Raw genomic sequence first — 23,172 nt, 5'->3', positions numbered from 1 at the left:
AGTAATAGCAGGGGCTATTTTCTAAGTCAACTTGATTAATAGCAGGTAATGGACTTCTCCTCCAAGAACTTATCCAAACCTTTTTTAAACCCAGCTACACTAACTGCACGAACCACATTCTCTGGCAACAAATTCCAGAGTTTAATTGTGTGTTGGCAATAAATTCCAGAGTTGGCAATAAATTCCAGAGTTTAATTGTGTGTTGAGTGAAAAAGAATTTTCTCCGAATAGTTTTAAATGTGCTACATGCTAACGTCATGTTCCATCCCCTTTATCGTTTTGTTTTGGTCGCCCTTCTCTGTACCTTCTCCATCGCAACTACATCTTTCTTGAGATGCGGCGTTCAGAATTGTACACAGTATTCAAGGTGTGGTCTCACCATAGTGCAATACAGCGGCTTTATGACATCCTCCGTTTTATTCACCATTCACTTCCTAATGATTCCTAACATTCTGTTTGCTTTTTTGACTGCCACAGCTCACTGAGCCGATGATTTCAAAGTAAAATCCACTATGACGCCTAGATCTCTTTCCTGGGTGGTAGCTCCTAATATGGAACCTAACATTGTGTAACTACAGCATGGGTTATTTTTCCCTATATGCATCACCTTGCACTTATCCACATTAAATTTCATCTGCCATTTGGATGCCCAATTTTCCAGTCTCACAAGGTCCTCCTGCAATTTATCACAATCTGCTTATGATTATCAACTCTGAATAATTTTGTATCATCTGTAAATTTGATTACCTCACTCATCGTATTCCTTTCCAGATCATTTATAAATATATTGAAAAGCACGAGTCCTAGTACAGATCCTTGAGGCATTCCACTACTAAGAAAATTGTCCATTTAATCCTACTCTCTGTTTCCTGTCTTTTAACCAGTTTGTAATGCACAAAAGGACATCACCACCTATCCCATGACTTTTTACTTTTCTTAGAAGCCTCTCATGAGGGACTTTGTCAAATGCCTTCTGAAAATCCAAATATACTATATCTACTGGTTCACCTATATCTACATTTTTATTAACCCCTTCAAAAAAGTGAAGATTTGTGAGGCAAGACTTGCCTTGGGAAAGCCATGCTGACTTTTTATTTATTTATTTAAAAATATCTATATACCGCTAATAAGATTAGTAATAATTCATCTAGGCGGTTTACAATGATATATACATAATGAGTTAAACTAAAAAGACAATACGGCAAATATCGATACAAGATAAAATGTAAAATAATAAGATATTAAAAGGACAGCTAATTGGACATAAAACATTTTCTTGAGAAGTTAGTGGACGGGGTGGTTAAAGATAGGCAATATTGTAAGCGGTAGAACAAAGATAAGTTTTTAATGATTTTTTAAATTCTTTGGTGTTTGATATAAGTCTATTATCTTCAGGCAGGGAGCTCCAGAGTTGGGCCAGTGACTGAAAAAGCTCTTTAGTGGGTTATATCAAGTCTTGCAGTTTTTGTCAGAACCTCAAGAATGCATTTGTTCCACTGATCGAAGTAGGCGAGTTGGTTTATAAATCCTTAGCATGGTGCAGAGCCAAATTGATGATGGGTTGTAACCATGTATTTCTATATGTTCTGTGATTTTAATCTTTGGAACACTTTCCATTATTTTTCCTGGCACTGAAGTCAGGCTAACTGGTCTGTAGTTTCCTAGATCGCACCTGGAGCCCTTTGTAAATATTGGGGTTACATTAGCCACCCTTCAGAATTCAGGTACAATGAATGATTTTAGTGATAAGTTACAAATTTTTGCTAATAGATCTGAAATTTCATTTTTTAGTTCCTTCAGAAACCTGGGGTGTATACCATCCGGTCCAGGTGATTTACTACTCTTCAGTTTGTCAATCAGGCCTACCACATCTTCTAGGTTCACCGTAATTTGGTTCAGTTCATCTGAATCATTACCCATGAAAACCTTCTCTGGAACGGGTATCTCCTCAACATCCTCTTCAGTAAACATCGAAGTAAAGAAATCATTTAATCTTTCCACGATGGCATTATCTTCTCTAAGTGCCTCTTTAACCCCTCGATCATCTAATGGTCCAACTGACTCCCTCACAGACTTTCTGCTTCGGATATATTTTAAAAAGTTTTTATTGTGAGTTTTTGCCTCTATGGTCAACTTCTTTTCAAATTCTCTCTTAGCCTGTCTTATCAATGTCTACATTTAACTTGCCAGCGCTTTATGCTTTATCCTATTTTCTTCTGTTGGATCCTTCTTCCAATTTTTGAATGAAGATTTTTTGGCTAAAATAGCCTCTTTCACCTCCCCTTTTAACCATACCGGTAATCGTTTTGCCTTCCTTCCACCTTTCTTAATGTGTGGAATAACATCTGGACTGTGCTTCTAACATGGTACTTTTTAACAATTTCCATGCCTCTTGTACACTTTTTACCTTTGTAGCTGCTTTTTTCAGTTTTTTCTTACTATTTTTCTAATGTTATCAAAGTTTCCTTTTTGAAAGTTTAGCGCTAGAGCTGTGGATTTACATACTGTCCCCCTTCCTGTCATTAATTCAAATTTGATCATATTATGATCACTATTGCCAAGTGGCCCCAGGTACCTCTCTCACCAAATCCTGTGCCCCACTAAGAATTAGACCTAAAATTGCTCCCTCTCTCGATGGTTCCAGAACCAATTGCTCCATAAAACTGTCATTTATTCGAAACAGGAACGTTATCTCTCTAGCATATCCTGATCTTACATTTACCCAGTCAATATTGGGGTAATTGAAATCTCCCATTAATACTGCACTACCAATTTGGTTAGCTTCCCTAATTTCTCTTAGCAGTTCACTGTCTGACTCACCATCTTTGCCAGGTGGACAGTAGTATACTCCTATCACTACTATACTTTTCCCCAACACACAAGGGATTTCTACCCATAAAGATTTGATTGTGCATTTAGTCTAATGCAGGATCTTTATCCTGTTGGACTCTATGCCATTCAGGACATAAAGCACCACCCTGCATTCCAGATGCTCCTCTCAGTCATTGCGCTGTAATTTGTACCCCTGTATAGCACTGTCCCATTTGTTATCCTCTCTCCACAATGTCTCTGAGATTCCAATTAAGTCTATGTCATCATTCATTGCCATACATTCTAATTCTCCAATCTTACTTCTTAGACTTCTGGCATTAGCATACAAACATTTCAAAGTGTGATTTTTATTTGTATTTTCATTCTGCTTGCTAATTGTTGGGGATAAATTGGAATCTTTTAGCTCAGGTGAGTTTTTAATTACAGGCACTTGGATTACTTTTCTTATTAATGGAACCTCACGGTTGGGATGCCCTAATTCTATTGTGTCATTAGTATCCTTTGAAGATATCTCCCTCTGAAGCATGCGCTGCTGAGCGACTGTCGGCTTTCCCCTTTGTTCTAGTTTAAAAGCTGTTCTCTCTCTTTTTTAAAGGTTAGCGCCAGCAGCTTGGTTCCACCCTAGTTAAGGTGGAGCCCATCCTTTCGGAAAAGACTCCCTCTTCCCCAAAAGGTTCCTGAGTTCCTTACAAAAATGAATCTCTCTTCCTTGCACCATCGTCTCATCCACACATTGAGATTCCAGAACTCTACCTGCCTCTGGAGACCTACATATGGAACAGGGAGCATTTCAGAGAATGCTACCTTGGAGGTTCTGGATTTAAGCTTCCTACCTAAGAGCCTAAATTTGGCTTCCAGAACCTCCCTCCCACATTTTCCTATGTGGTTGGTGCCCACATGTACCACGACAGCCAGCTCCTCTCCAGCACTGTCTAAAATCCTATTTAGGTGATGCGTGAGGTCCGCCACCTTCGCACCAGGTAGTCATGTTACCAGGTGAGCCTCATGCTCACCAGCCACCCAGCTGTCTACATTCCTAATAATCGAATCACTTATTATGACGGCTGACCTAACCCTTCCCTCCTGGGCTAGCAACAGCTTATCGAAGAAAGGAAATCTGGTCGGTTCAGCAGAATCAATGAATAAAATATAAAACTTAATGAAGTGTGTAATGATGGCAATTACAGAAGGTTTTAGCAGAAATCAGTAAGAAAAAAAAAGTATCTTTTCTCAAGGTCTGTTAAGATGTAATAGAAGAAACACATCTGATGGGGAGTTGTGCAGCCACTGCCGCATGGGAACTACCATGCATGGTGAGAGAAAGACTTGTATTTTCAAAATGTTCTGCAAGGGTATGTCCATTCAGTGCTGAATGTAGTCACATGGCCCACCTGTGAGACTTACTTTCAGAGAAATTTTTAAACAGTATTCAGAAAATCTTCTAGCAAAATATCAGTGAAATCCTAAAACTGCACTAACAACCAGAGAATGTAAAATTTTAACATGGGAACTGCATTACCACAGTCAGTTCACAGAGAAGCAATGTCCCTTCCATGATTAGAATCACTTTGCATAAAATGAAACCTTTTGCTGACCTGCCTCTCCCTGTTTGTATTTACCGATTCTACTCTCCTTTCAGTTGCTTCCAGTACACAGAACAAGGGAAGCTAAAGCTTAGGATGCGTTTTTCCCTGGACTAATATTAGAACATAACTGGAGAGTCATCGACTGTCTGATGATGCACTCAGGGAAGAACATAGCTGACATCTGGAATACCATATCAACCTTACAGAAATTAAATGATTTCCTGCAAAATATTAAGCCAGGATAATTAGAAACACAAAACAACCACACATCCTAAGCTATCTTGAAGCTTCAGTTTTCCATAAGGATTATTCATTGAAGGGTTTTGTGGATTGGTTAATTATTCTCTTGTTTTGTTCTCATGTTCTGGAAAAAAGAGTTCATCTTCCCATAAAGCAGAGTTGCTTACCTGTAACAGGTGTTCTCACAGGACAGCAGGATGTTAGTTTTCACATATGGGTGACATCATCAGGATGGAGCGCAATCACGGAAAACTTTTGTCAAAGTTTCTAGAACTTTGACTGGCACATACTGGGCATGCCCAGCATAGCACCAACCCTGCATCAAGCAGGGGTCCCCCTTCAGTCTCGTCTTATAGTAAAATTACATGCGAAAAATAAAATAAGAAAACGTAACGAACCCAACACCGCGGGGTGGCGGACGGGTTTCGTGAGGACTAACATCCTGCTGTCCTGTGAGAACACCTGTTACAGGTAAGCTACTCTGCTTTCTCACAGGACAAGCCGGATGGTAGTCCTCACATATGGGTGAGTACCGAGCTGAGGATGCCCAAGCAATGCACCAAATGTACCCAAAGACATGCAACAGGTACAACAACTGGGGTGAGAATTTGGTTAAAAGGGCATCCTGAACCCTGATGGGTCGGTGGAAGGCTGTTGGTACATTAATTGGCAAATAAGTTGCATAAGACTGATTGGCCGAAGATGGAATCTTGTCTGCCAGCCTTGTCTAAGCAATAATGGGCTGCAAAGGTATGGAGAGAGCTCCAGGTAGCAGCTTTACAAATGTCAGTAAGTGGCACCGAGCGGAGGTGCGCTACTGAGGTCGCCATGGCCCTGATAGAGTGTGCTTTGACACGGTCTTGGAGCGGAATGCCTGCTGATAGCAAAAGGAAATACAGTCCGCTAACTAGGAGGAGAGGGTCTGCTTTCCCACAGGTCTACCCAATTTGATGGTATCAAAAGAGACAAACAATTGAGTGGACTTTCTGTGGGCGGCAGTACAATCTAGGTAGAAGGCTAGAGCACGTTTACAGTCGAGAGTATGCAGAGCCTGTTCTCCTGGATTTGAATGGGGCCTGGGAAAGAAGGTGGGTAGTATAATGGATTGATTAATATGAAACTCCGATACTACCTTAGGCAAGTGCGGAGTACTACCCTGTCATGCAGAAGTTTAGTGTAAGGCGGGTAGGTTACTAATGCCTGTAACTCACTAACTCTGTGAGCGGATGTGATTGCCAGAAGAAAAATCACCTTCCAGGTGAGATAGCAGAGATCACAGGATTGGAGAGGCTCAAACGGCGGTTTTATGAGCCGCCCCAAACCCACGTTAAGGTCCCAGGAAGGGGCTGGAGGGCGCAATGGAGATTTTAGGTGCAGCAAGCCCCTCAAAAAGCGTGTTACCAAGGGTTGTACCGATATGGAGACATCCCCAACACCTTTATGGAAGGCGGCCACTACACTGACATGCACCCTGATAGAGGAAGTTTTCAGGCCTGACTCTGACAGGTGCCAGAGATAGTCAAGAAACTTCGCTGTGGAACAAGTGAAGGGGTCGATGGACATGGAAGTACACCATACCGTAAACCTGTTCCATTTATAGTAATAAGATTTTCTTGTGAAAGGCTTTCGAGAAGCTACCAGGCCACGGGAAACCGGCTCTGAAAAGTTAAGAAGTTGAAGAATTAACATTTCAACATCCAGGCAGTCAGAGATAGGGCTGGGAGGTTGGGGTGACGTAGGTATCCGTCGTTCTGAGTGATCAGATGCGGATCCTTCCCCAGAGGAATATGCCGGCGAATTGATAGGTCCTGAAGTATTGGAAACCACACCTGGCGTGGCCAGTGAGGGGCTATCAGAATCATCAATCCCCTGTCCTTTCGCAACTTCACGAGAGTCTTCGAAATGAGTGGAAGTGGAAGGTATGCATAAAGGAGACCGCTGGTCCACGAGAGGGAGAAAGCATCTCTTGGATGCAAGTGTTGCCAGGTTCTTGTGGCCTGGTTTGGCCTCTGTTAGAAACAGGATGCTGGGCTTGATGGACCCTTGGTCTGACCCAGCATGGCAATTTCTTATGTTCTTAAGTTTTCTACTTTGTGGTTGTGGATTGACGCAAAGAGGTCGATATGAGGGTAACCCCAGCGTTGGAATATTGAATCTGCTACTGTGGGGTTGAGGCACCACTCGTTCGGTTGAAAAGTGTGACTCAGCCTGTCTGCCAACAGATTGTCCACTCCCGGCAAGTATGTGGCCCTGACACACATTGAGTGGGAAAGGGCCTCCGCCCATATCTGTGCAGCTTCCTGACACAGGAGGTAGGAGCCCGTTCCCCCTTGCTTGTTACCACATGGCCACCTGGTTGTCAGTTTGAATCAGGATGACCTTGTTGGTGAGGTAATCCTGAAAAACCCTGAGAGCATATCTGATTGCCCGAAGCTCTAGGAAATTTATCTGGTGTTTGGCTTCCTCTGGAGACCAGATGCCCTGAGTTTGCAGGTTTTCAACATTTGCACCCCAGCAGAGGTTGGAGGCATCTGTTGTCAAAGTTATTTGAGGTTCTGCAACCTGAAATGGGAGGTCTTGAAGAAGACTGGATTGGTTTATCCACCAAGCCAGTGAGAAGCGGAGCTGGTTGGTGATGTGGACAATGGTGGACACTGGCTGAGAAGACTGAATCCACTGCGATTTTAGAGTCCACTGCATTACTCTCATGGAAAGGTGGGCCATCGGAGTGACATGCACCGAGGAGGCCATGTGACCCAGTAAGATCAGAAAGTGATGTGCAGTTGAGTGTTGTCGAAACTGCAGTTGATGGGCCAGAGAAGTGAGAGTGAGAGCCTGATCCCAGGGTAGGAAGGCTTTCGCTTGTAAAGTGTCCAAGTCAGCCCCTATGAACGATAGGGTTTGGGATGGAACTAGCCGGGATTTTGGATAGTTTATGAGGAACCCTAGGGAGATCAGGGTATGCAAAGTGAGACGTAGGGACATCAGTGCAGTTTGCAAGATAGGGGTAGATGTAGATACCTTGAGTCCTGAGATAGGCTGCTACCTCAACGAGACACTTGGTGAAGACTCACGGGGCAGATGCTAGGCCGAATGGCAACACTTGATACTGGAAGTGCTTTGGGCCTACTAGGAACCGCAGAAATTTGCAATGTGATGGAATGATTGAGATGAGCATGTAAGCGTCCTGGAAGTCTAGAGAGCAGAGCCAGTCTTCCCTTTGCAGAAGGGGAAGTAGAGAACCCAAGGTCACCATCTTGAACTTCTCTCTTTGTAGGTATTTGTTTAAGGCACGAAGATCCAGTATCGGGCAATCACCACCTGACTTTTTTGGGATTAGGAAATACCAGGAACAGAATCTCTGGCCCTGCTGGGAGAAGGGTACTGGTTCTATTGCCCAGGACTAGAGGAGGATGGAGACATCCTGATCGAGAAGGTGAGAGTGGTCGGATGTTCCCCACTTCAGCCGAGGTGGGGAATCCGGTGGAACAGTGAGGAAGCTGAGGTGGTAACCCTGAGTCACTACTGCTAGTACCCACTAATCTGTCGTGATCGTGTGCCACATGCTGGTGAAGTGGCACAAATGACCTCCTATGGGTACGGAAGGAAGAGGAGGCTGGGCACTGCTCTCCAGGAAGGAGTCAAAATCCAGACGCTGGGCCCGGCTGAGGGGTTGGCTGTGTCTTTTGGGTCTGAGGTTGTCTGGATTGGCCTTTTTGGTAGGGCTTGGAGGACGACCTCTGGAAGTCGGAGGGTAATATCTCCTTGGTTTGTACGCAGGCCTCTTGGAGTCTCTTCTGAAAGATCTCTTGGACAAGGAAGAGTAATCAGAAGGTACTAAGGAAAGTTGGCAGAGAGTCTCATTTATTTATTTATTTATTTATTTAACATTTTTCTTTTCCGACCTTCATGAAAAGGATTCATATCAAACCGGTTTACATGGAACTAGGGGTCTAAGTAAATAATAAATAACCAAATAATAATTAAATAATTAGGTAATCAAATAACAAGTAGGTCAAAGCAAACTTACATATAACAAGGAGATTGAACTTGGGGGGCTAGAGTAGCCAGGAACGACATAGGAAAATGTGGGAGGGAGGTTCTGGAAGCCAAATTTAGGCTCTTAGGTAGAAAGATTAAATCCAGAACCTCCAGGGTAGCATTCTCTGAAATGCTCCCTGTTCCACGCGCAGGTCACCAGCGGCAGGCAGAGCTCCGGAGTCTCAATGCGTGGATGAGACGATGGTGCAAGGAAGAGGGATTCAGTTTTGTTAGGAACTGGGGAACCTTTTGGGGAAGGGGGAGTCTCTTCCGAAGGGATGGGCTCCACCTTAACCAGGGTGGAACCAGACTGCTGGCGCTAACCTTTAAAAAGGAGATAGAGCAGCTTTTAAACTAGAACAAAGGGGAAAGCCGACAGTCGCTCAGCAGCGCATGGTTCGGAGAGAGGTATCTTTAAAAGATACTAATGATGCATTACAATTAGGGCATCCCGACAGTGAGGTTCCAATAATTAGAAAAGTAGTCCAAGTGCCTGTAACTAAAATCTCACCTGAGCTAAAAAATTCTAACTTATCCCTATCAAATAAAAAGCAGAATAAAAATACAAACAAAAAACAAACTTTGAAATGTTTGTATGCTAATGCCAGAAGTCTAAGAAGTAAGATGGGAGAATTAGAATGTATAGCAGTAAATGATGACATAGACATAATTGGCATCTCAGAGACATGGTGGAAAGAGGATAACCAATGGGACAGTGCTATACCGGGGTACAAATTATATCGCAATGACAGAGAGGAGCAGTCGGGAGGAGTTGGGCGCTTTATGTCCGAGATGGCATAGAGTCCAACAGGATAAACATCCTGCATGAGACTAAATACAAAATTGAATCTTTATGGGTAGAAATCCCTTGTGTGTCAGGGAAGACTACAGTGATAGGGGTATACTACCGTCCACCTGGTCAAGATGGTGAGATGGACAGTGAAATGCTAAAAGAAATTAGGGAAGCTAACCAATTGGTAGTGCAGTAATAATGGGAGACTTCAATTACCCCAATATAGACTGGGTAAATGTATCATCGGGTCACACTAGAGAGATAACGTTCCTGGATGGAATAAATGATAGCTTTATGGAGCAATTGGTTCAGGAACTGACAAGAGAGGGAGCAATTTTAGATCTAATTCTCAGTGGAGCACAGGACTTGGTGAGAGAGGTAACGGTGGTGGGGCCGCTTGGCAATAGTGATCATAATATGATCAAATTTGATTTAATGACTGGAAAAGGAACAGTGTGCAAATCCAAGGCTCTCATGCTAAACTTTCAAAAGGGAAACTTTGATAAAATGAGAAAAATTGTTAAAAAAAAACTGAAAGGAGCAGCTACAAAAGTAAAAAATGTCTAAGAGGCGTGGTCATTGTTAAAAAATACCATTCTAGAAGCACAGTCCAGATGTATTCCACACATTAAGAAAGGTGGAAAGAAGGCAAAACAATTACCGGCATGGTTAAAAGGGGAGGTGAAAGAAGCTATTTTAGCCAAAAGATCCTCATTCAAAAATTGGAAGAACGATCCAACAGAAGAAAATAGGATAAAGCATAAACATTGGCAAGTTAAATGTAAGACATTGATAAGACAGGCTAAGAGAGAATTTGAAAAGAATTTGGCTGTAGAGGCAAAAACTCACAGTAAAAACTTTTTAAAATATATCCGAAGCAGAAAGCCTGTGAGGGAGTCAGTTGGACCGTTAGATGATCGAGGGGTTAAAGGGGCACTTAGAGAAGATAAGGCCATCGCGGAAAGATTAAATGATTTCTTTGCTTCGGTGTTTACTGAAGAGGATGTTGGGGAGGTACCTGTAATGGAGAAGGTTTTCATGGGTAATGATTCAGATGGACTGAATCAAATCACGGTGAGCCTAGAAGATGTGGTAGGCCTGATTGACAAACTGAAGAGTAGTAAATCACCTAGACCGGATGGTATACACCCCAGAGTTCTGAAGGAACTAAAAAATGAAATTTCAGACCTATTAGTAAAAATTTGTAACTTATCATTAAAATCATCCATTGTACCTGAAGACTGGAGGATAGCAAATGTAACCACAATATTTAAAAAGGGCTCCAGGGGCGATCCGGGAAACTACAGACCAGTCAGCCTGACTTCAGTGCCAGGAAAAATAGTGGAAAGTGTTCTAAACATCAAAATCACAGAACATATAGAAAGACATGGTTTAATGGAACAAAGTCAGCATGGCTTTACCCAGGGCAAGTCTTGCCTCACAAATCTGCTTCACTTTTTTGAAGGAGTTAATAAACATGTGGATAAAGGTGAACCGGTAGATATAGTATACTTGGATTTTCAGAAGGCGTTTGACAAAGTTCCTCATGAAAGGCTTCTAGGAAAAGTAAAAAGTCATGGGATAGGTGGCGATGTGCTTTCGTGGATTGCAAACTGGCTAAAAGACAGGAAACAGAGAGTAGGATTGAATGGGCAATTTTCTCAGTGGAAGGGAGTGGCAGTGGAGTGCCTCAGGGATCTGTATTGGGACCCTTACTGTTCAATATATTTATAAATGATCTGGAAAGAAATACGACGAGTGAGATAATCAAATTTTCAGATGACACAAAATTGTTCAGAGTAGTTAAATCACAAGCAGATTGTGATAAATTGCAGGAAGACCTTGTGAGACTGGAAAATTGGGCATCCAAATGGCAGATGAAATTTAATGTGGATAAGTGCAAGGTGATGCATATAGAGAAAAATAACCCATGCTATAATTACACAATGTTGGGTTCCATATTAGGTGCTACAACCCAAGAAAGAGATCTAGGTGTCATAGTGGATAACACATTGAAATCGTCGGTGAGGTGTGCTGCGGCAGTCAAAAAAGCAAACAGAATGTTGGGAATTATTAGAAAAGGAATGATGAATAAAACGGAAAATGTCATAATGCCTCTGTATCACTCCATGGTGAGACCGCACCTTGAATACTGTGTACAATTCTGGTCGCCGTATCTCAAAAAAGATATAATTGCGATGGAGAAGGTACAGAGAAGGGCTACCAAAATGATAAGGGGAATGGAACAACTCCCCTATGAGGAAAGACTAAAGAGGTTAGGACTTTTCAGCTTGGAGAAGAGACGACTGAGGGGGGATATGATAGAGGTGTTTAAAATCATGAGAGGTCTAGAACGAGTAGATGTGAATCGGTTATTTACTCTTTCGGATAGTAGAAAGACTAGGGGGCACTCCATGAAGTTAGCATGGGGCACATTTAAAACTAATTGGAGAAAGTTCTTTTTCACTCAACACACAATTAAACTCTGGAATTTGTTGCCAGAGAATGTGGTTCGTGCAGTTAGTATAGCTGTGTTTAAAAAAGGATTGGATAAGTTCTTGGAGGAGAAGTCCATTACCTGCTATTAAGTTCACTTAGAGAATAGCCACTGCCGTTAGCAATGGTTACATGGAATAGACTTAGTTTTTGGGTACTTGCCAGGTTCTTATGGCCTGGATTGGCCACTGTTGGAAACAGGATGCTGGGCTTGATGGACCCTTGGTCTGACCCAGTATGGCATTTTCTTATGTTCTTATGTTAGAAAGACAGCGATAAAATAGAAGTTAATACATATGAAGAATACTAGGCCTGGTGTGAGCATCTCGTCAGTTGGACTGAGTCCGGATTGACATTGTAGATATTAGGGGAAGGCTTGTAGGAAAAGCCAGGTCTTAAGTTTTCTTCGGAAGGTAAGAAGGCAGGGTTCCAGTCTAAGGTCTATCGGCAAATTGTTCCAAATAACGGGGCCTGCGGTGGAGAATGCACGTTCTTTGGTTGAAGTTAGGCGGGTGGATTTAGTTGGTGGGACTTGTAGGGTACCTTTATATGCTTCTCTGATGGGTCTTGCGGATGAGTAGAGTTTGAGAGGGATATGAAGGTCTAGTGGGAGTTGATTGTGGATGGTTTTGTGGATTATGGTGAGTGCTTTGTGCAGGATTCTGTATTTTATTGGCAGCCAGTGAAGGTTTCGGAGTATGGGGGTGATATGTGCACGTCGGTTGGTGTTGGTTAAAATTCTGGCTGCTGCGTTCTGGAGCATCTGTAGTGGTTTGGTGGCGGAGATGGGGATCCCTAGAAGTAGTCAGTTTTAGAGAAAAGCGTTGACTGGAGGACCGTTCTGAAGTCCTGGAAGTGGAGCAAGGGTTTGAGTCTTTTCAGAACTTGAAGCTTATAGAAACAGTCCTTAGTGATATTGTTGATTGATTTCTTTAAATTCAGATGATTATCTATGATTACTCCTAAGTCCCTTGCTTGAGTGATCTGGGAGTTGGGGAGTGATTGATTAGTACTGATCGAATGGTCGATGGTTATCTGTAGGATTTCTGTTTTGGCTGCATTGAGAACCAGGTTCAGGCTAGTGAGGAGGCTGTTAATGGACTTAAGGCAATTTTCCCAGTAGGTAAGCGTTTTTGGGAGGGATTCTTTTATGGGGATCAATATCTGAACGTCATCTGCATAAAGGTAGTGTATTAAATTAAGGTTGGTGAGTAGCTGACATAGGGGCAGTAAGTAGATATTGAAGAGGGTAGGAGATAGTGAAGAGCCTTGTGGGACGCCTAGCGTTGATTTGAAATTTGGGGATTCTTTATTATTGATTCTAACTTTGAAGCTTTTGTTGTTGAGGAAGGAGTTGAACCATCTGAGTGCAAGTCCAGTTATTCCGATGTCTGAGAGGTGGTTTAGAAGGATGGTGTGGTTCACGGTGTCGAAAGTCGCAGAGATGTCTAGGAGGATAAGTAGGTAAGAAAGTCCTTTGTCCAGGCCCATAAGGATGTGGTCTGATAGGGAGATGAGAAGGGTTTCTGTACTGAATGATTTACAGAAGCCGTACTGGGAAGGGTATAGGATTTTATGTTCCTCCAGAAGTCTGAGAGTTGTGTGTTCACTACTCTCTCTGTAAGTTTCGCTAGGAAAGGGAGGTTGGATATAGGTCTGAAATTGGAGAGTTCTTTTGTGTCCTCGTTGGGTTTCTTCAAGAGGGGTTTGAGGGACGCCGATTTTAGCTCATCCGGGTAGATTCCTTGGGTTAGGGAGCAGTTTATGATGTTAGTCAGAGCTCTGGAGATAGTGCCCGGGATGAAGAGCAGCAGTTTAGTCGGGATGTGATCCGTGGGGTGGCTGGATGGTTTCAGTTTCTTGAGGATGGATTCAATCTCCAGGGGGGTAGTGGGCTCGAAGGAGTCGAGTTTGGCTCCAGTGTGAGGTGTAGTGTTGTAGTTTAGGGCAGGGGGTATTGAGTTGGTGTGGAGAAGTGCAAGAGTGTTTGTAATTTTATCCTGAAAGAAGAGTGCTAGCTCATTTGCTTTGGATTGAGCCTGTTCATCTGGGATGGTAGGGGCAGAGGGTTTAGTGAGTTGAGATACATAGGACAACAGGGCCCTGGCATCATATTCTATATCGTGGATTCTGCTGGCATAAAATTATTTTTTTGTCTGTAAAAGAGAGATCTTGTAGAGATGGAGGGTGCGTTTGTAATCGGATATCGTAGTGGTGTTGGGATTCTTATGCCATATGCCTTCTTTGTGTCTAAGGTCTTGTTTCATCCATTTGAGTTCTGGAGAGAACCAGGGTTGTTTCCTTTTTTGTGTCCAATTGATGATTTTCGTCGTTTGGGGGCATAGTTTATTGGCTATTGACTCCGTAATATTGCGCCAGGATAGGAGGGCTGAGTTGGGGTTGGAGATATCCAGGTTAGGGAGTTCCTTGGATAGATATTCACTAAGAGTGTCGGAGGCTCATGGTTTCCGGAAATGGATGGTAGAGTGAGATTGAAGCTGAAAGGGGTTTGCTTGAGTCGTGAGGGTAGCTGATATCAAGGAATGGTCTGACCAGGGGACGGGAGTGCGCTCTGGGAAGTTATTGTATGATAGGTTTGAGTTTATGAAGATGAGGTCGAGCGTGTGTCCTGCTTTATGAGTGGGTTTATTGATAATTTGTTCAAAGCCCATAGCCCCGAGTGTGGTGAGGAAGGTTTCACAGTTGGGAGAGAGTGGCGAGGCGTCAACATGTAGATTGAAGTCCCCCAGTATCATGGCTGGAGAGTCTGTGTTGATGTGTTTGGCAATGGTTTCTATGAGGGGGGAGGCATCAGAGTCTAGTATTCCTGGTGGAGCGTATACTAGAAGAATTTGAATATGTTTTGACTTAAACAGACCAGTTTTGTTTTTTTTAGAGGAGGTCTTGATTGGTTGCTGGTTGAGCTTGAGTTCTTTTTTGGAGGCTAGGAGCAGCCCACCTCCTCTTTTTTTGTGTCTTGGGATTGAGAAAAAGTCAAAGAGGTGTATCGGAAGTTGGTTTATCAGGGGAGTGTCGGAGCTTTGTAACCAGGTTTCTGTGATGGCACAGACATCTGGTTTGGAATCCAGCAGATAATCGTTAAGGATGTGGGGGTTTTTTTGTAAGGGATTGCGAGTTGAAGAGGGTTAGAGTGAATATAGTGAGTCCTAATAGCTGGGTGAGGGGAGAAATCATGATAGGGATGAGTGATCTCTTGGTGTGGTTCAGGGTTCGTTGTAGAAGTCTTGAGTGGTGGGACTGGTGATGATGAATGATAGGGATGGGGTAGGTTTGCATAGTGCTTTCTCTGATTGTGAAGCAAAAGGATGGCTGTTGTGTTTATGAGCTGTAGATAGTGGTCTTTAAGTTTCTTGTTTGAGTCTATCTTAGATATGACTGTAGGTGGTTGGATGAGAGTGTTTGGGAATTGATTGTGAGTAGGGAGATGTTTGAGAGAGATGAGAGATGAATGAGTTTTGTCTGATGCGTTGTCTGATGTCTGCTAGTGCATTGAGGTGCGGTGCAGTGAGCTGGTTCGATGAGGTTGATTGGAGTCAGAGCTGGTGCAGTGAGGAGTTGGTGCTGAGACCCTGGGAGCAGGTTGGGTGTTGGGAGCTTGTCCTTATGATGAAGCGAAGATTGAACATATAGAGGGCTGGTTGAGAAAGTTGATTTTAAGTCGGTCTGGCTGTTGTTGACAAATGAGGTGCCTGTATGTGCTGGCCACGGCTGGGTGAGAGTTGGGAGGATGCTGGATGAATGTTAGAGGTGGGTTGGTGATGGTAGATACTGGTGGGTGCAGGATGTCGAGTGCTGGATGAATGCTGTCCGAGGTATGAAGGATGGAGACTGAAGAATGCTGGGTGGAGGTTCAGATGAATTTGTGTACGGGAGTGGTGGCAGGCGAGAGGGTCTCTGTCCTGGAGGCTCACAAAGGGGCGCACTAAGGGGCAGGCCCCTTAGGTCGCGCTCCTTTGGGCGCGCGCCGCCGCCAGCGTCTCTGCAAATTTAAAGGTCCTCAGTCGGCTCCTGATAGGCCGGCTGAGGTAGTGGGGGCACGGCAGAAAACACACCGCTGGTTCCTGCCTTTTGAATCGCCTCGTGAGATTTTCTTTTAATTTCTTTTAATCCGCTGCTTGATCGCTACCCTCCGCGCGGCTCACCCTTGGGGGTGAGCGGGCTCTTGCCCGCTCATGGGCTGCGCCGACTGCGCGAGCCCCGACGGAGAGAGAGGAAGGTAAGGCGAGGCCTATTGCTGGAGTGGGAGGGCGTCAAAGAGGTGGTCCTTGAGCTGCACCACTGTTTCTTGAATCTTTTCCCCGAAAAGATTATCACCAGCACAGGGTAAGTCAGCTAACCTATCCTGTACTTCTGATCTGAGGTCTGAAGACTTTAGCCAGGCCCATCTTCTTGTACTTATTCCTGCTGCAGAGACTCTAGAGGCAGTATCGAAGATGTCGTATGCAGCAAGGACCTCATGCTTGCCAGCATCTAGACCTTTTTGAGCAAAGGTATGAAGCTGGTCTTGAAACTGTTCCAGTAGAGATTCAGAAAAATCTTGGATCTTTTTTAATAGGTCCCTATTGTACTGTGTCATGTACAATTGGTAGGAAGCAATGCGAGAAATTAGCATTGAACTATGAAAAACATGTCTGCCCAATGCATCCAGGGACTTTTGTTCCTTTCCTGGAGGTATGGAAGAATGAGGTTTGGACCGTCTTGCTCTTTTCTGGGCTGACTCCACAACCACTGAGTGATGATCTGAGACCGTTGAAAACCAGAAGCAGACTGTACTAAGTAAGTAGCATCTATCTTGCGATTGACAGGTGGTACAGAACCTGAATGCTCCCAATTTCTTTTCAATAGATCAATAAGGATCTCATGTATTGGGATAGACATTGTTTCCTTAGGGGCACCAATGAACGAGTGTACTTCCAGCATCTTGTGCCTGGAGTCCTCTTCTGTCTGAAACTGAAATGGAATTGTTTCAGACATCTCCTTTATAAAATTAATGAAAGACAAATCCTCTGGAGGAGAATGTCTTCTTTCACCAGGAGGAGAGGGCTGTGAAGGTAGATCATCAGTGTCCTGGGATGTGTCATCAGTCTAGGCATCATAAGGCTCGTCACCAGCTCCCATGGGATCATCAGATGGGAGAAACGGTGCTAATCCTGAAGGTCCAGGCCTAGGCACCGAAGGCATCGATGGAGGCAGCTTAGGCATCGACGGAGGCACCGATGGAATCGATGACATTGATGGACGCGTCGGTGGCAGTACTTCGGAAGGCGGAATGGAGATCGGTGTTTCTTCTTCATCTGACGATAAGGGTATCAGTGTAGAAGGAATCGGGGCCACTGGTTCCCTCGGATGCACTGGTGGAAAGGCACCGATTAAAGCGTCCATTCTGGCCAGTAGTGGTGCCATTGGTATCGGGTCAGTGACCGGTTCAGGAACCGGCACCGGTATTGATGGAGGTTTGAACTCCTGGAGTGCTTTCCCGATGGCCTCTTGGATCATCCAATCCAATTCCTCACGGAAACCTGGAGCATGGAGCCCCGGTTCCTGAGTAGGAGGCAGCACTGGTGTAGCCGGAGGGTCCACCGGTGAAAGTGGAGTCGCAGCTCCCGGCACCTGTCCAGGTGGGGAATGCCTCGGTGACCCAGACACAGAAGAGGATGGGGCCTTTTCTGAATGGGATTTCTTTGTCGGTGGCTCAGACAATGTCGATGCCAAGGGCTTGCCTGTATCGGTGGCCTGAACTTTTCGATGGCGGTGTCGACGTTTTTCACAGTGCTCTCCCCGGTCCTTTTCCCGCGGAGAGACAGAAGGAGTCGACAACCATGGAGTCGTCGAAGCCGGTCAGGCAGCAGCGATTTCACGGTGCTGGTGCGAAGTAGACGGCACTGGTTCAGAAACGTCGAAGCTAACGATGGAGTCGGGGTTTTAGACCGAAAGAGAAGTTCCATCTTCTCCAGCTGAGCCTTGCGACCTTTTGGTGTCATTTGGGCACATTTGGTGCAAGTTAGGACATCATGGTCAGCCCCCAAACGCATCACGCAGACCGTATGAGGGTCAGTGATGGATATTGTTCGAGTGCAGTTGGGGCACCGACGGAAACCCGACTGCATGGTCTCGACAAAATTTAGCCACGGGGCGGTCAATGGCCGGTAGGCCACGAGGGAAAAAACTTGATGGGAATTGACCGCAAGCAGGTAAAAAACTTACCGTTCGACCACGGAGTAAAGTTATCGAGAAGGGGGCCCCTGTGGGGAAAAAATTTTGGAATTTTCTTGAAGAAGTTCCGTGAAGAAAATTCCTGTAAGGAATATCTGAAGAGCTCCTTAACCTGCGTGGCTACTGCTGCACGGAAAAAAGAAGACTGAAGGGGGACCCCTGCTATGCTGGGCATGCCCAGTAGGTGCCAGTCAAAGTTCTAGAAACTTTGACAAAAGTTTTCCGTGATTTGAGCTCCATCCTGATGATGTCACCCATATGTGAGGACTATCATCCTGCTTGTCCTGTGAGAATAAAACTAGCACAGTTAATGTTACAATTCTGGATAGGTGTATAGCAATTTACCGATCTATGATATGAATTCCCATGATGAACGGCTGCATGTCTTGGCTCTGAGGGCAATAGAGTTTACACTTGGTGTGGGCACTTAGCACTGTTCCATCATTCAGTGTGAATCTATAAGATGGGCTGATGGCTGTGCCTCGAGTCATCACTGACAGAAAAGGAGAAAAAAATACCTACTTAAAATTTGTGACACTAGTCTATTGTATCAATGAAGCAAGCAGTTAGTCATATCATTTTATTTACTTTACATCTTAACTCAATCTCCCCATCATAAGTCCGGAAAAAGACAGTAACTAATCACTAAACTCTTATTCTGGAATTTGTGTCCAAATTATCTAGATGAAAAACAATCATATTTTCTACACCATCACAGGTTTTGCTATTCACTACCACACAATATAATGCTGTGTCCTCCTCTCTGGGTAAAGGCAGCTGTAAGCAAGTCCCATACTCAGGCAAGTTTACATTTTGTTTTACTCAGATTTCTTCTGCTCCTGTTGGGCTTCCAACTCAATCAGGTCACAGGCTGGGATCTGGCACCATAAGCCTTCATTTGCAACTATCCTGAAATGTTTTAATTTATATTATCCCCTCTCAACTTACATTAGTCCAGTCATTGCAGTGATAATCCTCGGCTGGGGTCATACACCAGGGCTCTTTCTGGAACCCTGCAATCATCACTACATCCAGCCACTAGGTGTCACCATTGCACAATGACTTACTTCCTTTCCCAAGGGTTGTAAACACAGCCTCTGCAGTATCCCTAGCCACAGGTAGTAGGCGGGAATGGAATCTAGGTTCCCCACATGGCAGCATCCAATTCTGCCACAGAGTCACCAGGCTGGCCCAAGTCTGTGCTTGTTAATACATGGCACTATATGACAAAGGTGACTTGTAAATGCTTCATTCCCACTTTAATAGACTTTCTTCCAGTAAAATATGCATTTTATGGACAGTATAATTAAAAAGTGAATTGTATAAAATGTAGAATGATCATGCATAGCATGAAATTTACCACCCGCCTACTTCAGGGCTTTTAGCTCCAGAACCCTCGGTTATACAGAAGACCTGAAGCCTTTTAAAAGCTTATTAACTTTTTTTTTTATTTTAATAAAATGCTTGTAGGTAACATTTTAATGGCATTTAATTAACAATAGCAAAATCCAGAAGTGGATACAAAGAACCTCACACCAGTGAGACAATCTAAACATCAAAAGAGTGTGAGTGTAAATTATCAAAGTGTTGAATTTAATAAATGACAATCCTTCATACAAGGTGCTTTCCAAATGAAGTTCATTATGTAGCATTGCTCATTCTGAATGACAGATTTGAAGGTATCTAATCACATCCCTCCCAAAGAAACCGACAGGCAAAATATGGCCATGTCGGGGGACTAAATCCATCTATAAATTCCTTTTGTTTGACACTTTCAACTTACATTAAGCACAATGCTGAATTTTGGAATCTGAATCCTAAAAACTGTGATTACACTCGTCTGGACTATACTGATCTGCTCTGAAAATTCAGCTTAAGGATTGCTGTACATTAAAATAGTCATTTGGAAAGCACTTTGTTGAAAGGTTGACATTTATTAAATTTACCACTTTGATAATTTGCACTCATACTATTTTGATGTTTGGATTTAATTAACAATCTCATTTACTTTCTTCTCAAGTCAAAATGTCTTAGCTTGCCAATTTTTTCATGAGAAGAACCTACAGGAGACCCTTTTAAGATATTTTCTTGTAAAAAGAACAACTTATCCTTCCACAGATTCTCTGTTGACCTGGCAGCAGATAGGTAACATTATGAAATGAGCTTATTGCTATGGTCATAATCTCGGATGGAATATGACAAAATTGCATCATATTCAAAGTTCCTTTAATGTTTTTTTCAATACATGGTATGAAATGTTAACAGTAAATAAAGAGCAAACTGGTAATATAGAGTTTGGGGGACACTAACTCAGAACCTACTCAAGAAGTTAACAACCACAAAATTTTGCCAAGGGTTGTGTTGCATATGCTGTCTGATGCAAACAGAAAGAATTAAAGCTTTGTGAGTATGCAAAAACAATGTATTAATGGATAAACTCCAATCTGTTTTAGCATGCTACTGAAAGTTTAGAAAACCTCAAGAGGACTAAGATCAGCCAGTCAAAATTTACTTAACATCCCTGCAGCACGTCTTGTTCACCTCAATGAGATATGCACAAGAGCATTCATAGTGACAGGCCCTCAATTATGGGATGCCTTTCCAGTCAAAATTAGAAACATTGAACACTTCATTCTTTTACCAATTTTATTCTTTCATCATTCACTTATATACTGTACTTTATTTCATTTCCTTTCTCAGCAAAATCTCTCTTTAAAAAATTAACAGTGTGACATAACTACAGGGATCCCACTCAATGTGTGGATTCAGATAAAGAACGCTAGGATGCTTTTGTCTCTTTTTTTCAATCACGGTGCTCTTTGATTACAAACACAGAGAAAATAAACTGCTCACCAGGTACTAGACTGAATTATTGATTGCAGCACTGCTTTTTATTCTAACTACACAAGCTTTAAAAAGTTATAAAACAGTCAAAAGAAGAGATGTGCATTACCTTCTTGAAACAGCTGTTTGGCGTATGATGGCTCTCTACCCTGAGCCTGGAAAAAAGCATAAATACACTTTCTCACTAAATCCTCCCAGCCAGTGCTGCCTGAAGCCCGCAGAGAACTGGTGTCAATGGAGATGATTTTACCTGGGTTAAAAAGGAAAAATACATTTAGAAACTGATGAAAATAACAAAAAAGGTCTATACATCTGACTGACTGAAACATAAGGCTACTGAACTATTGCTTTGGGAATACTACATCTAATGGTAATTTAATGGTGTCATTTAGCAGCATACATGCAGCCCAGTTGTATTGTTAAGGAAATAAATTCAAACTCAGATTGAACATATTTCCATAACAATTCAGCTGCATTGGAGAAACCATGCCAGGGACTCTCTAGAGCAGAGCTTTCCAAACTGTGTGTCGGGACACGTTAGTGTGTCGCCTGCAGTGTGCAGGTGTGTCGCGCAAGCCCGGTCAACTCTGATGCGAGTTTGGGCTTTTTTTTTCCTAGAGATTCACTTTTTTTTTCGGTTTATGGGTTGCTTATTATTGGGTGATTTTTGCTGTCAATCGCGTTTTTTGGGGGGGCTTGGTGGGTGGAACGAGCCCAGCCATCCTTGCATTGGCTGCTGCTGCCGATGAGGCCTGGCCATGAGGAGTACTGACTGCAAGCAGCAGTGTCTGGTGATCATGGAAGGGAGTGAAGCACTTAACTGGCAACAATCAAAAAGACGAGGTACATGAGTGTGGGGGCCAGACATGTGCTGGGGGGAGAGAGATGAGTGAGTGGGGGGCAAACATGCTGGGGGGACAGACATGTGCGTGAGGGGGAGAGATATGAGTGTGTGGGGGCCAGACATGTGCTGGGGGGAGGAGAGAGATGTGTGTGTGGGGGACAGACAATTTGTTTTATTGTTTCTCATAAATTATAACAATAACATGAATCTTGGAATATATATTTTTAATATAAATTTAAGGTTTTCATGAGATAGGTTGTATTGTGAAACATTTTATTTATGTATATATTTAAGGAAACATACATAAATTGTCGAAATATGTTTCGTTCGTTTAACCTTTAACCTCTGGTTTACTAGTAGACTGAATTACCGTGTCGTGAAATTATGTTTGTCTAAAAAGTGTGTCACCAACATGAAAAGTTTGGAAAGCTCTGCTCTAGAGCAACTATGCACCCTATGTGAGAACCCTGGTGGTCAAAAGACAAACTTGAGGAGGCCTCTCTTGAATATATGGGAGTATTTATATTTATGTTTCTAGTTAAGGCATTTTACAGACAAGCTGTACGATTATTATTACAAACCTGTAAGAGCAAACAGTATTAAACCATGTCATATTTTTTTCATGTGCTCAAACTAGTTAAATTGAGTCACATGGCATGGCTGAGAGAAAGTTCAAGAGATCATTTAAGTGTGAAAGAGAACACTCCAGTACTTAAACCACAGGCAATAACACATTTTTATACATTGTACCATTCTGAATCATTTGAAACAGTGTCAAGATTCTTGTACTGAAGGGCAGTAGCTGTTCTGTGGGACCTGCTATTGGTATGTTGAAAATTTTTAAAACGGGTGCAAACAAGATATGATTTGACTGCTTTGCATTACTAGTTCTATGCAGTCCAGTGGAAACCTTGTAATTAAAAACTAATAGCATAGAGTATTGTTCTCTTTTTGCTTCTTTGAAACATTCTGGCACCAAAGCAGCAGTGGAACCATGGATTTGCAAGATCAGCTTTTGTTGGAGTAACGATTATGTTTTCTTTGAATACTGCATAAAAAATATTCTGCAAATCAAACCAAATTTTGTCTAGCAAATTTGCATTGCAAAAGGCTATGTCAACTTCAAAAGCTTTTTAATTACAGTGTCAACTAGAAAACAGTTGAGCAGTGATTCACAAATCACAATTTACAATTTAACAGATAGCAAGACAAGCATTTGATCTGTAGGATAAACAGATCTTGAAATTACAACCTCAGAATGA

At 43.0% G+C, this 23,172-nt stretch overlaps 1 protein-coding gene across 3 annotated transcripts in view; it reads right to left on the bottom strand.

Annotated features, from left to right (window-relative positions):
• Positions 1–23,172, bottom strand: part of NCOA1 (nuclear receptor coactivator 1) — a 1,093,244-nt gene that overhangs the window by 251,041 nt on the left and 819,031 nt on the right. For all 3 annotated transcript variants that reach the window (XM_029596190.1, XM_029596192.1, XM_029596191.1), the window contains exons 12-13: positions 21,176–21,316; positions 18,568–18,715 (exon numbers count right to left, since the gene is read on the bottom strand). In XM_029596190.1, coding sequence (XP_029452050.1) covers positions 18,568–18,715; positions 21,176–21,316 — 289 coding nt within the window. The remainder of the gene's footprint in view (positions 1–18,567; positions 18,716–21,175; positions 21,317–23,172) is intronic.

This window comes from Rhinatrema bivittatum, chromosome 3 (assembly GCF_901001135.1).
Source record: "Rhinatrema bivittatum chromosome 3, aRhiBiv1.1, whole genome shotgun sequence".
NCBI lineage: Eukaryota > Metazoa > Chordata > Amphibia > Gymnophiona > Rhinatrematidae > Rhinatrema > Rhinatrema bivittatum.
The sequence above is the reverse complement of the archived record's forward strand: the minus strand, read 5'-3'. Positions and strand labels throughout refer to the sequence as shown.